Source organism: Melopsittacus undulatus, chromosome 13 (assembly GCF_012275295.1).
Source record: "Melopsittacus undulatus isolate bMelUnd1 chromosome 13, bMelUnd1.mat.Z, whole genome shotgun sequence".
NCBI lineage: Eukaryota > Metazoa > Chordata > Aves > Psittaciformes > Psittaculidae > Melopsittacus > Melopsittacus undulatus.
Genome location: NC_047539.1, coordinates 1,152,243 through 1,167,014, shown reverse-complemented (window position 1 = coordinate 1,167,014; position 14,772 = coordinate 1,152,243). Strand labels below are relative to the sequence as shown.

The 14,772-nt window shown below is 45.9% G+C and overlaps 1 protein-coding gene across 3 annotated transcripts in view; it reads left to right on the top strand.

Annotated features, from left to right (window-relative positions):
* Positions 1 to 14,772, top strand: part of AP2B1 (adaptor related protein complex 2 subunit beta 1) — a 72,897-nt gene that overhangs the window by 26,613 nt on the left and 31,512 nt on the right. For all 3 annotated transcript variants that reach the window (XM_034068689.1, XM_034068691.1, XM_034068690.1), the window contains exons 10-14: positions 1,417 to 1,532; positions 2,624 to 2,789; positions 2,968 to 3,066; positions 6,227 to 6,486; positions 10,410 to 10,602. In XM_034068689.1, coding sequence (XP_033924580.1) covers positions 1,417 to 1,532; positions 2,624 to 2,789; positions 2,968 to 3,066; positions 6,227 to 6,486; positions 10,410 to 10,602 — 834 coding nt within the window. The remainder of the gene's footprint in view (positions 1 to 1,416; positions 1,533 to 2,623; positions 2,790 to 2,967; positions 3,067 to 6,226; positions 6,487 to 10,409; positions 10,603 to 14,772) is intronic.

Genomic DNA, 14,772 nt, shown 5'->3' with positions numbered 1-14,772 from the left:
GGCAGGCCATTGTCAAATTGCCATTTCACTGCCTCTGGAGTGTCATAGGGCCTGTAAATCTGTGCTAAGGAGGCAGCAGAGGTATCATAAAATACATGATACCAATCATCATTTTATATGGTACGTTTCCCTACTCTGCAACCAATTGTATTGGGTTTGTTGCTGTCTGGTGTAAATTTCAGGGGAGATTCCTATGCACTTTAGTGCCATTTTGCAAAGACAGAGGGAATGCTGGTTTATGGTGTGTTCTGTCTTGGCTGCTCATTGCCACTGTTAGCACTTGTAGGCTATGTCTGTAAGACACCACAGCTAGAGTCACAAGGGCAAGCAAGCAGTCACCAAGAGGTTTTAGTCTCTGCTTGTCTCCAGTTCAGCTCTACAAGTCTTGAGGTTTGTCCCTGAGCTTTCTGCCCATTCTCAAAAAGCTGATTCCCGTGACTTAAATGCCATTTCATTCCTCCTCCTCCTGCCCAGCCTTCAAGTACTCTGAATGTGAAGGGGACTGTTGGCTCACTTGAACTGAAAAATCCACCTACGTTGCTATTGTCTGTGCCCTACGCTGTTTGTCTCGATGCTGAATGCTTGCTGAATGTTCTGATGGCAGCGTCATGAGCAGTCTGCTTCTCACATTAATCACCAGCTGTGTAATGAGGCTTCGTATGTGCTCTGTTAATAGCCAAAGTGCTGTCCTTATTCAAGACTCCTTGGTACTGGAGTTGGTTGCTCCTGTGATGTTCTGCCTCACTGTGCTCTTTGGAATTAGACCTCCGTGCATTACCTGCCTCTAACCCTGGTTCCTGGAGCATGCCAGTGTCTAGTCCTTGTTGTCTTACAGTGCCTGTGGCTGGGAATTTTGAACTAGTTAATGTAGAAGCTGCATTAGCAAGAGCTGGATTACTATTTATAGCTGTATCTTCACTTGCTGCTAGTGTCTTTACCCCAAAAACACTGATGCTTTTTGCTGCTGTTACTGCAGCGTGATTGACAGCATGGGTTTATCCTGCCTTCTAGCTTCCCCTGTTAAAGACACCTTCCCTGCCAAAACTCTCCCCGCTCTGGTTGCCACAGCTTGGGCAAGTCTAAGAGAGCTCATTTGGTTGCCTGTTTCAACTGCTAGCCAGCAAGAGGGTGTTATAAGTAGTAATGCAAGTGGTGTTCTTAAGGTCTTTTGTGTGGTGATCCAGCTATCTACTGACACAGTTGCTTCAGACATTCCTGTTGCAGGAGCTGGAGTCAGCTGGTTTCTCCAGTGTAATACACAAGCACTTGTCAACCTGCAGGTTTCTCCTGAACAAGTATACTGAGTTGAAACCTGTTTCCACCCGTGGGCCTTTTCTCCTATGCATGCATTGTTCCTTAGCATGTGCTGTGGTGTTTCTTCAGCTTGTTTTAATTGTCTTGTTCTGTTCTCTCTAGCAATCTGCCGAGCGCTGCGTAAGCACACTGCTAGACCTCATCCAGACCAAGGTCAACTATGTGGTCCAGGAAGCCATTGTTGTCATCAGAGACATCTTCCGCAAGTACCCCAACAAGTAGGTGGAAGTACTATAAGGTTTTTGGAAGCCCTTGTTGCTAACATCAATATGGAGCAATGTAAAACCCACTCAGCATAGCTTACCAGGGCTCTGAAGCAGAGGTGGCCATTGTTCTGAAAAGCTGTGTCCATTCTGATTCTAGCTCCTACTAAAGCAGGACTCAGATGTTAGCTCTAAATGAGGTATCAGCCTGGCACACTATTAGTTTGAATCAAAAGCTTTTCCTTCCCCACCATTCCATATTCAGGCTGAATATAAGCCTTAATCAAAAGCTGCAAAGCTCTTACAGAGAATGCCAAAAGGAAAATTAGACCAAGTTTACAGCATTGGGCATCTGGTTTTGCTCATCTCCTCTGGAAGGTTTTTATATGCAAGGCCATGAAAGTTCATGGTTTTCATGGGCTGATTGTGCTGGTCAGATTGTGCTGAGCAAAACACATAGTTTTCAGCATCAGGAGCTCTCTCTGGCTTGGGCAGTACTCAGCTCTTCTTCAGCTGTTTGTACAGTAAGGTTTTGTCTCTTAGCTGCAGAACAGCAGTGTCTTTCAGCAGATACTTCATGATCACCTAAAAAGAAATATGGGACCTCTGCAGGCCTCTCTGGCAATTACTGCTGTCAGCTACAAGACAGATTACCTGCTTATTGACTGGGATACCCACACACAGGAATAGGGGAAGCTAAATAGTCAGTGTGAGGTTTAGTCTGTTTTACAGCAAAGCCTTTGGGGAAGTGTAATATCCAGTTTAGAGTTACCTGTCTGGAGATGCCAGTGAGGCTGCAGGATCTGATACAGACTCACGGTTTGAACTGTTGGATCAAATGTTCCTTTTAGCAAAACGGAGAGGGAGGGAGAATTCCACACCTGGGTGGTCTTGTTGAATAACGAAACTGCAAAGCGCTTGAGGACCATGTGAGCTTGGGAAAAGGAAAAGGCTAGGAATATCTTCTGTAGCTGAGTGAAAAAGCTGCTTGTTGCCTACAAGACATTGTCATTCAGTGCAGGATTCTCTGCAGAATGATGTGGGCAGAGATGGAGAAACACAAGTGGAATTCACCCCAGTAATCCACCTGTACTCTGACAAACCAGGTATGAAAGCATCATTGCCACTCTGTGCGAGAACCTTGATTCCCTGGATGAACCAGATGCTAGAGCTGCGATGATCTGGATAGTGGGCGAATATGCAGAAAGGATTGACAATGCAGATGAGCTGTTGGAGAGTTTCTTGGAGGGCTTCCATGATGAAAGCACTCAGGTAAAATTGTGTTGTGCATCTTATCTATAGTGTTTCATAGTGGAATGGGTTGCCCAGGGAGGTTGTGAATGCTCAGCACAGCACTCGAGGTCCGTATCAGTAAAGGATGTTGAGACTTGGGAGGCATTGCTACAGCATGGATGAATTTTCTAATCTCTTCAATGTCTGCTTCCCTTAGGTGCAGCTCACCCTACTGACTGCTATAGTGAAGCTGTTCTTAAAAAAGCCTTCTGAGACACAGGAGCTGGTTCAGCAGGTCCTCAGCCTGGCCACACAGGTAAGCCAAGGTATTGAGAGAACCAGAGCCCTCCAGACACCATGCTGGCCTGCTGTGTGGTATCTCCCATCTGCGAGGCAAATCAGCTTTGCAGTAAATAGGATTCAAGCATGTTCCCCTCTCTCCCAAACACACTCCATTTAAGAGCTGCTCTGTGCCTGTTACCATGCCATCTGGCATCTGCTCTCTCCTTCCTAGCTCTTGCTTCATCCTAATTCCCTCCCGTTCCCAAACCAAATGAAAAGCTAGGGACAGGGAGGAGTTATGAAGAAACCAAAATGCTTTCTCTTTGAAGATGGCTTGCAGTTAAAACATCTGGAGCTATGACAGAGGGAAAGGGTCTGGCAAAGACTTGGTTCTGTGAACAGCAAAGCTTAAGCAGTGCTATGAAAAAGAAAGAACTGAGGTTTGGGTTTTTTCCTTTGTACTTGGATGCTGTCAGCCAATGTGACGGCTTTGCTGGAGGCTTTAACAGTGGGTTAAGATCCTGGATTCATTATGCATGAGGTGCTGAGTTATGAGCTCAAATCACTGCAGGCAGGACTGGGCTTGAGCTGGTAGACAGAAGTGAAGATGTCATAGTGGCTAGAGTGGGTAGGACATGAGCTGATCCTCTTACAGTCCCTGGCTGCAATGACTGGGGTAAATGTGTGATGGCATAGCCCAAAAAGAGCACATCTGTTCCAGATCTGCTGTGTCAAGTGATGAAAATAGTCTCTCAGCTGCTCTGAATGGGCCGCTGTTGTTTCTGAGCAGAAAACCTGGAGTCTATCATTAGCTGGCCTTTTTGGTCCTCTTTGCTGCAACAAGCCATGGCCATGGACTTATGAGTACTTAAAACTTTTATTCATCCCTTTGGGGGTGTTGCATTGGTCGGAAGCAAGAAATCTGTGGTCTGCTTTTCTTCCTTCAAAACCTGCTGTTAGGCAGGCTCCCAGCAACTCTTTAGAGGAACTGGGCCAAGGGCATGCTTTATCATTTGTCTAAGCTAACAGAAGAAAGGTACTAAGTGTTAAAACCCACTATGCTGAGTCACAAAACACTTAATGGTACCCTAGGAATATAATAGGCGTCTGTTTTTTCTCTGTTTGCCACAAATGTTGATTCAGTCTGGCTGGTATTTTATATGAATAATAAGTCAAAGTAGGATAACTGGCTGTGAAACACTAAAAAATCCTATGCTTCAAGGCCTGATTTCTAGGTAGAGATACTGTTTTTCCACTTGAGTGGGAGAATAATTACATGTGTATTTCTTTCCCCAGCTTAGGTATTGTTGCACTTGGAGTTTCTCTTAGGGTATATCAGCACAGCAAACTGCTGGTGTGGTTGTAGAAGAAGCCAGCTTAATCCAGCCAGCCCTGGTAAAAATAGGCATGAAACAGCTGGGGATGGGAGGGACACAGATGTGTAGCTGCAGTCAGGGTCCCTGGCAAGCCCGTAGCCTAATGGATGGCACAGAGCCATTGCTCTTGTCTGGCACAGGTGGGTAATTAGGCTAGCATGGGTTCATTGGTATGCACCACAGGTGTGCATGAGAGCAGAGAATTGGGAGAACTGTGGAAAAGGGAGATGTGAGCCTCCTGTTCCGGTAGATTTACTGAAGCTTCAAGTCTGTTTATTTGGCAGTGGGAAGAAACAGTCAGTCTTGAATCTCTATGTGCCTGCAAGTAGATAGGAGCATATGGTCTTTCATGTCTGCCCTTGCAGAAGCCCTGTCTCCTCCTGAACTGCCTCTGCAGGCAGGATATGGAGAGTCTTGTAGGAATTATTAAGGGTGAAAAGTGTAAAGAGTCCACGACTCCACCATCAAACTGAAAACCAGCACTGCAGAGGAATCAATCTGTTGTCCCAGATGTTGTATCTAGGTCCTTACAACAAAATGAGCTTAGCATGGTCAGTGTCATTACAAAGAGAGGTTTTGCTGTGTGCCTGTGAATGCTTTGAGACCAACAGCAGAGAGGCAGGTGATAGGAGGTCAGCAGCAGTGGGAATAACATCATGGAGGAGGAAAAGTACTACCAAGTAGGCAGGCTAATGAGGTGTATGATGTGTTGCCAGATTCTAACGGGGGGGAAGCTTCAAAAACCTTTACCCTGTTATTCTGCTGACGTGGGGATTAAAAATCCCAGTTCTTGTTTCCATGAACAGTTCAAACATGTTGCACTACAACACAACACCACAACACCTCCCTCTCCCTAGAACGTTAGCTGCCAACTATCACCATTCACTTCTACTGCTCTGGGCAGAGCTGTTGGAAAAGCAGAGAAATAATTAGCACTTCATGCAGAGGCAGAACTGTCTGCAGTGAAACAAGGCTATTATTGACAGCTGGAGAACTGATGAAGGATCCTAACTGGGTGTCATTAGCATCTTTACATACTTCATTAGATAACTAAAAGGCGGGATTAATAAGATCTCTTTTTGGTATGAAGAATATGGCTTATTAAGATCCATTCTGTAGCTCTGCAGTGTATTTTTGTCCAGCAGTGTCCTTGGGTAAGTAGTATATTTCCAGGAATCTTGGATCATTCTGTTCCCATATGCATTATTGTATGTCTACTCTTACTATGTGACAGAGTCATTTTGACCTATGTTCTTTTCTCCTATCAACAACCCTTGGAGTTCTCCTGATATTTACTGTTAATGTCAAGTGGCAGGAGAGTTTGGAAAGCAGTTGAAGCCTTAAAGGGACCTCAAAGCTCCTCCAGTTCCAACCCCTGTAACACCTTCCATAGAGCAGCTGCTCCAAGCCCCTGTGTCCAACCTGGCCTTGAGCACTGCCAGGGATGGGGCAACCACAGCTTCTCTGGCCACCCTGTGCCAGCGCCTCAGCACCCTCACAGGGAAGAGCTTGTGCCTAAGAGCTCATCTCAGTCTCCCCTCTGACAGGTTAAAGCCATTCCCCTTGTCCTGTCCCTACAGGCCTTTGTCAAAAGCCCCTTTCCAGTTTTCTCAGGGGTTTTTTGCTTCCTGAGCAGGATGCTAGGCATTAATACTTTGGTTCTTATTTCTCACTTTGGGATGTTCATCACAACAAGCAGCTCATACCATCATTCTGAAGTTGGTGACTGGATGGTTGGGGTTTTTTAATCCAGAAGACGAAGTGATGGCAGGCATTAATCTGCTTCAGACCAGTGACTGATATATTGCTTTGCCTCAGGATTCCGACAACCCAGACCTGCGGGATCGGGGCTACATCTACTGGCGCCTTCTTTCCACGGATCCAGTGACTGCCAAAGAAGTGGTCCTATCGGAAAAGCCACTTATTTCTGAAGAGACTGATCTGATTGAACCCACCCTGCTAGATGAGTTGATCTGCCATATCGGGTCTCTGGCTTCTGTGTACCACAAGCCACCCAATGCTTTTGTGGAGGGGAGCCATGGGATCCACCGCAAACACTTGCCAATTCACCATGGAAGGTAAGCTGGGGGCAAGTGTGGTGATAATGGGCAGGATTGGTTGTTTCTTTCTAGCAAATAGTCCAAAAGATGCAAAGATCTTTTTTAACCCTGTAGTGGGGTTTTTTACTGCTATTGTAAGGGCTGGCAGGTCATTCATTGTAAACTTTAATCCTGGGTATGTAGCTTCTGAGTTCCTGGGTCAGAAGACAGGGGAAGTATCCAAGTTCTTGTGTGAGGAGAAGCTGTGATGTTTTTTGGGAAGACAGTGGCTATAAGCCCTTTTGGCAGGAGAGTTTGAATAAAAAAGCAGAAACTTTGGATAACTGGCTCAAGTGTCTCCTCCAGTTGTTAAAACCCAGCATCTTTCAGAAGGATGCACTTCACTGATTTTCTAAGAGCTTTTACTTCAGCTACAGCATAGCTTTACAAGCCTCAGTTGTGTAGAGTAATACTAGTTCCCTGCAACAGGCAAGTACAGGGCTCCTTTGCTGTTGGAATATAAAATGGGGAAGGACTGGTAAAACTACCTTTCTCTAGGTGCCTATAAAGCAAGGGAAGTCTAAAAGCCATCTAAGCCCCATCATTGAAAACTGTTCGGGCTTAAAAGATGTCTAGACTGACGTGGTTCTGTCTAACCTTTGTGAGGAAGATGCTTTGGCTTTTTGTCTGGAGCTTTAATGATTCCCCATGATCACAGTCCCAGTGGGTTAGATCTGAAGAGCAGGCAGTGCAGTAGTCCTGGGCTGCAGTGATGCTGCTGTTGAGCCTGTTCCCATGGTTCCTCATTCAGGTAGACAGTGCTATTTGCACTAATGGCATTAAATACAAATGTAAGTGTGCTTTACAGCAGGAGGCAAAGTATCCAGGCTTACTTCTTAATATTCCCAAAGTGACATTTGGAGTGCTATTTTTTGCTGTTGTGCTGATAAATCAGTGTGCAATGCTGCTCCTTTTCTATTTTCTGACACCACTTCTCTGCTATTCTTAGCAACTAAAGCTATTTCTGTAATGACTAGCTTTGGGAGGCCGAATTGTTTTCTCCCTGCCTATGAAATCAAGTCTGACTTCACTGAGACCCAGGACCAGCAAGCACAACTCTACCAGTTGGACAATAAAGGCAGTGGATGCTTTCCATGACTGCCTCTTGTAGTCAAAGAGTTGGCTTCAATAGCAAAATGAGCTGGGATAGGGGTAGCTTTGGTATTAGCAGCCTTCCTGTACACTCTTGTTTCAGGTCACTACACAAGCTAATGTTTTAGGGGGGTTTAGTCAGCTCAAGGAGCTTTTGCAAATAGCAGTCTTTCTACAAGCTTCTTGCTTATGCTGTGTACGTGGTTTGACTCTCGTAGTTCATGCTCAGACAGTCTGATGACCTTAAATCTTTTCTGACTGTAGCAGTATTGTACACTGCCCTGGTGGTGTTTACTACTAAATTACCCATTACTTCAACATAAAACCTTCAGGCCTCAGTCAGCAGTGGCAAGCTGGGAAGGGCCTGGAAGGTGCTCAGTGGAGCATGCTGCATACTGATGCAGTGCTCTAGCCTGTTTGGAAAGTTAAAGACTGGTGTTACTTAATGGCTCACCTCATAAAGAGACCCCTGTTGTGGTTTTCTGCTTTACTATTAGCAAAAAGTCAGTAAAACTTTACAGGCTGATGCCAAGCTGGTGTTATGACCTCTGTACACCAAACTGCCCCTTTCAGCCATGAGAACTACAGTGAGCAGCTCCACAGGAGCGTGGTTGTGGGAGCCTGAATTTGGGCACCCAGTATGATTTTACTGAATACTGTGTTGAGTCGATGGGCAGAAGTAGCTACTGGGTATAAACCTAGGAGGAGTTAGTTAAGGTTCGCAGGATACTACATACGCTGTATTTTGATTTCATTTCATTTTCATTCAGTGTAGGACAGGTTCCTTTCAGCTTATGTGAAGACCCACTGAGCAGCTCACAGGGGTGAGATGTTCCTGTCAAGTGTCATAGAGCTGCAGATGAATCCTAAAGCTGGGGGAGAAATCTGATTGCTTGGCAGTGTTTTTTCATGTGATGGCCCCCACTGCCCCTGCTCTGTAATGCAGCTGAGAAGTCTGGGGAGATGTCTACAGGGCTCCTGGGAGAGGAGGAGGCTTGGGTAGGAGTCCCCATTCCCACATAGGCTATTTTGGATTCTGGTTAGGCTGTGATACCCAACATCTGGAAACCTCTGGAGGCTGAACTCATAGGAGAGCCCAATCTCCAGCTCATGTGGGTAAACCCAGCTGCTAGCCACTGCCCAAGATTATAAGGAAGAAATACCAAGTCTTTTTACCCTTTACAACCTATATATTCTTTATTCATTTTTTTTCTCTCAAAGGAAATGCAAAGTTGTTCATACAAATCTCTTTGAAGAACAGTGAAAGGCTTTTGGTGCTTTTGTTTTTTTAATACAAACTGACTTAGCTTTGTCCTTTCCTAATTTCTTGTTGGGCTTCGGGGCAGCTGCAGTTACACAAGACCTTGAAGGATTACTTTATCTCCATCAGAAGGATGAGTAAGTGTTGAAGAGGTGTAGTGTTAAAGGGATTATATACTGGGAACGAACCAAGTGTGTGCACTACCGGCTTGTAATGTGCCTCTGCTCATACATGCTGTTCTTCCCTGTTCTCAGGTTGGGGGTGGGAGTGCATCACGGTAACCACTTGCTCTTCAAAACTATTTTAGCTGTTGAGCATCCTCAGAAGTCTCCCTGCTGAAGGCAGAAGCAGGAAAGACAACTAATATTAGTCCTGTTAGGGGTCTAGAGCTTTTAATGCAAAGAAGCTCTAGACCCTTTCCATCGCTGTCTGGTAGCTAATTCATTCTGCAGTACTTTTGCTCTTTGCACTGAAGTTGGGAGCAGTTTATATGCTATGTCCTGGGTTCAGCTACTAAAAAGGAGACAAATAGCTGCTACAGCTGAACCCAGGGCATGTTGCTAAAGCTTTCCCCTCAGTAACTGAATAAGGACAAGGAAGAGAGTTGTGGCTACTCCAAATCAGGAGCTGCAATCCTTAACAAAAGAACCCCAGCATTAAACACCTTGTCAGGACACTCTTTCCCTTGGCATTTATGTGTAATTACCTGTTGGCTGCATCTGCAGTAACATGAGCTAGAAATAATTTTGTCAGTTACTGCTGGAAACAGGAAGAAAAATAGATTTTAAGGGAGCTAAAATATTAGTGTCTCTGGATTTAAAGAATAAATACATTGTAATGAGATCTCCAGGAGCTGCAGTCAGTCATAGTTGGGATTTTTTGTCTCCTTGTTGTAAAATTCAGTGGCAAGTGAATATAAGAGGTAACCAGACTGCCCATGATGAGTTTTGGAAGCTGTATCTTGAGCATTCCTAGGCTGGCAATCAGCGTGGCTGCTAACTCAAAGGGAATTATTGCTAGAAGGGAGGAATCTGGTTTAGATTGAGATCTTGAGTTAGAAAAGAGTTGTGGAGTTTGGTGCTGGTTAATCCAGACTTGTGGGGAATGCTTGATTTTGCACTGGTTTGAGTGAGGGCTCAAGGGTTTCTTAGTGCTATGTCTCAGAGGAAATCTGTATTTCTTCCTCCCCCCCCCCATGTTTACATGCAGTTCTCCAAGCCCAGTGGGCTGAAAATCATCTCTATAGGTTTCTTCTGAGCTGGGAAACCATCATTTTCAGTGCTGTAGTCCATGTAGTACTCACAGCTCACTGTTCTGGAGGGGTCTGTGATGCCCAAGGTGGACAAACGTCATGCCTTTGTGAAGAATCACATGCCAAAACACACTGCCTTGTACATGGCAGTGGTCAGAGCAGCTGCTAGGATAAGGGTTTTTTAGATGGCTTCTGCTTATGAGCCACATTTTGCTGTTTTCCCATGCTGGGAATCTGAAGCTGGAGACTGAAGGTCACTAATGTTCCTCTTTTGCTTCTTGTTCCTCCCTCCCATAGCACTGATGCAGGTGATAGCCCTGTGGGCACAACAGCCACTACAAACCTGGAGCAGCCACAAGTCATTCCATCCCAGGGCGACCTTCTGGGTGACCTTCTCAACCTGGACCTGGGACCTCCAGTGAATGTTCCCCAAGTGTCCTCCATGCAGATGGGTGCTGTGGACCTCCTGGGAGGAGGGCTGGACAGCTTGGTAAGCAGCATCCTCTTTAGCTTCAGCTGATGTGAAATAATTGGAGCTGTGCTTATCTCTGCAAAGCCGTGATCATTTGTGCCTGTAATGTTTGGATCACTGAGTTCCCAGTGCTGAGTCCTAAAACTCCAAGGGGATTTAACCAGTGTGGCTGTCCCAGCTTTCAGCAGGTTTTTCCTGCTATAAAACAAATGGTGGTGCATGCTGTAGCATCCCCACGGTCAACAGATGTGTTTGTCCCATGCTTTTGCTGTCTGTGGAAGAAAACCAAGAAGTTGTTTTAAGGATGTGAAGTGTTCCACTGCTTTGTAATAGATTCAGGAACGTGTTTGTTCCACACTGTTCCCACCCCTACTGAATCTCAGTGCAAAGCTCTCAGGGCTGCAGGCTACAGTTGTCCCCTTGTCATCCCATTTGTATATTCTCCAGAGTCTGCCATGGTTTAATATCGGTGACATTTTAATTGCAGTTAGGTCAAGAGAGAAGCACTCCGAGTAGTCCTCCCCATGCCATAGCTGCTCATAAGGATGTATTCTAGTGCTGACAGGGTCAGCCTCTGGAGTATGAGTAATCACACGTTGCTTCTGCTCTGGCATGTGAGCTGGGCATGAGCTGCAATGAGAGAGTCACTTAGCAAGGAGACCATGGCAGTGGGGAGAGCTTGGTGCTTTGATCTAATGCTGCAGGCATTGAGGAGTGGTGAGTGCAGTTATCAGCCTGAGAGTTGTTCCCATGGTGGGGAGCACAGCATGCAGACCCCTAACACTCTGGAGACTTGCCTGCAGGGGTAAAAAACAGCCTAGGTATACTTGCACCAAGGAATCTGAGTAAGACTTACCCCAATGAACATAGCTGGGTGATTTTCAGACCTACAGGCTTGCTTTGGTTTGAGGCTTGGCTTGTAATGAGCTGGCTTGGGTTATCTGTGTGCCTGGTTTAGGTGCATCTTCAGTTCTGAGTCAAACTCTGAATAATAGAGGTAGGAGGCAGCTGGATGAACCCCAATGCAGCAGATCCTTATTTGTCAAAGATTTTTATTTTAAACTGCCATAATCTTATTAAAGGCAGACATTAACACATTTCCAGCTCCAGCACTTCATGAGCTAATGAACTGGAAACTAACTTACTGGTGTTGGCATTCACAGAGGTCAGATGTGCTTTAGCCCCTCTGCCATCTAAACAGCAGTTTGCTTATCTAGCAGGGAGACTTCTTTTGCTGGGGAGGTAGGGAATTAGGGCAATGGATTAAGCTGGAGATGCTGGGAAAGCAGACAGTGAGCCCAGAGCAGTGACCTTTGCAGCCTTTGCTCTGCATCCCAAGATGTGCCACTAAGGAACTGATATTTTTAACTGTGTTAAGGCATTGCAGCAAATGGTGCTATCTGTGGCAGCTCAAAATGCTTAGGAGTTAAATTCCTCTGCCTAAACCATCTTCCAGGCCACTTACAGTAAACCTTTGTGTCTCATTAGTGTCAGAGACTAATAAATGGCCACAGCAGGAGGGCTGAAACTTGGTTTTGGGAAGAGTTCTCTCACAGTTGGCATTAATGGGCTTAATTTAGTGCCCTGCTTTGGCAGCAGAGCTGACAGCTGATACAGTACAAAGCTTTTACTTAGTATTTTCCTCAAGCCTTAAGTAAATCCATGGGGCTGTGAAGTGTGATCGCTCGTGGCTGGATGGGGAGGAGCTGTGCCTCTGGCTGCTTGGGCCAGTGCTGTCTCAGCTGAGTTACTAGATGGGGTGAGCACTAAAAGGAAAGTGTCTGAATGGTGTTGGGTTTGGTTTCCCCTTGACTTCTTCCTGTTGAAGTGCTGTAGCATCAAATGTCTTCTCTCCTGATCCCTCACATGTAGAAGTGAATCTTTCTCTGGTAAATCTCTGTGCTTCTCTGGCTTTTCCTTCCTTAACACAGACATTGCAGGTGACACCAAGTTGGACAAGAGTGTTGATCTGCTTGAGGGCAGGAAGGTTCTACAGAGGTATCTAGACAGGCTGGATTGATGGGCCAAGGTAAACCGTATGCAGTTCAGCAAGGTTCTCTGCATTGTGCATCTGGCATTAACTCTCAGCCTGAGCAGGGACATAAGTTGCTTTAATGCCAAAGCAGAAGAACCTCAAACCCCACTTCCACTTTCCAAGCAACCTTTTGATATGTCAAAAAGCCTAAATAAGCCTCCCTGTTACGGTGGAAGATAAGGGTTTAGGATGGGCTTGAGCTGATGCACAAAGTCATGGTCTGTTGCTGTGGTGGTGAGATTGCATCAGTACTGCCAGTGTCTCAAAGGCAGCTGAAGGTCTTGGAAGAAGCTGCTGCCAGGATCTGAGCCAGGTTGTCACATTCACTCACTATTATGTGTTGAACCCCTTGGAGACTTGTAGCTCTTGTGTGTTTGTTAAGGTCTCCTTTCCTTTGCAGGGTGTCTGTCTTCAGAGGGATGCTCTTTCAGTGAGAGTCCCAACAGGACTAAGCAAGAAACACCAGCAGCATTCACTTCCATTGCAAATGTCAGCCTGCATCTCCTAAACTGGGGTTTTTTAAATCCAGGCATTTATATGGAGACTGCATGTTATAAAACTGGATAAACACCAAATTAATAGTGTTCATTGGAGTTTTTCTCAGCCTTGCTAGATATTTATCCCCATGACCAGTGAGAATCCAGCTTTTTGTAAGGTTCATTTCTTTAGTAACTGTTTCATTGCCTTAGTAAGTCCTGTAATTGGTATCAATGTAACATGCATATTGTGCATGCACAGATGCTGAGCATGTGGTAGTAAAAAAGGGGAGGGGGAAGCCTTTAGTTAGAAGTTGATATGCTTTGCCTATAGCCAGAGCTGTATGCCTTACAGAGAGCTGTTCTCCAGTGACCAGAGCCAGCAGTGAGCCTGCTCTGGGTTGTGCCCCTCTTTGCCACCCTGGGCAGACCTCTGCTTTGCTATCTTGTCGGTGAAACAGTGACTAAGCCCATTGTTACAAAGCTGTCGAGGTCTCCACAGTGTAAAGTAGTGATGTGGGAGAAGAAAAACTTGCTTGGACAGCAGAATGCCGGGTGCAGAGTTGTGCATGCTGAGAGCTGATGCTTTATCCCCTTAAAGCCACTTCATCAGTGCCTAAACTTAATTCAGATCATAGACAGCCCTCCAACTCCTGGTTTAGTGTTGAGGCAGCGCGGTGTAAGCTGTCTTTCTGTGCTCTAATGAGTCAGGGTCACTTTGCCTTTAAACCTTTCTGTGTGTTCATTTGCTCTGAAGATCCACTGGGTATGAGAGCTCGGGCTGGGAGCCAGGGAGGCTGGCTCTAAACCTGGGGGCAGAGCAGTAAATCTGTAGGAATGGACATGCTTGGATTGTCTCTTATGTAAGGATTTTATTTAATACTCTAGCCACTCATCTACAAGACTGTTATTGATTCAAGGCTGGCAGCTGATCAGACTGATTTAGTCCTGCATTGTAAAGCTGGTTGATAAACACTGCAGTTTCCTGTAATACCTGGGCTGATTTCTGCTGTTCCAGGTGGAACTGTGCCCCTCTATGGAATCAGGTTGGATATAAAGGGGGGGGGCTGACCCTAGAGGTCTCCTTTGCATGATTCAGGGCTGTGTCCTGCTGTTGTGCTTGCTCTGAAGTGTGGTGGAGGCCAGGGACATGAGCTCTAGCTTACTCTCTCCTATGGGGTGTCCAGGGCTCTGGATGCCTGTAGGCTTGGCAGCCTGGGAAGAAGCTCCTGTTCCAGCAGTGGTGAGTGCCTGCCTGATCCAGAAGGATTCCAGAAGGATGGTCACTCCTCCCTCGCTGATGCTCTCAAGTGGAGAGTTCAAAGTGTGGCCTCAGTGGACAGTACCCTGGCTTGTTGAGGTTGGTCAGGGACTCACCAGTGGTGTATAAAAGGAAAACTTACACAGAGTTATTTCCCATGCTCAGAGTAGGAAGCCTCCCATAGTTGTTGAAGCCCAAAAGTGCCAACTTCCTCTCCTGGCTCTGCAGATGACTTGCTGTGTATAATCCTAGGAAAGTTACTTCATTTACCTTTTCCTGGAGCTACAGCGTGAGTGTGCCTATACCACATCAGCCCCAGCATCCATTTATGCAGTGGATGGGATGCTTCCACAGCCTCTGACAAGGCGCTGAGCATCTCCTTTCATCTGGGCTGTTCTGGTTTGATGATCTACAGA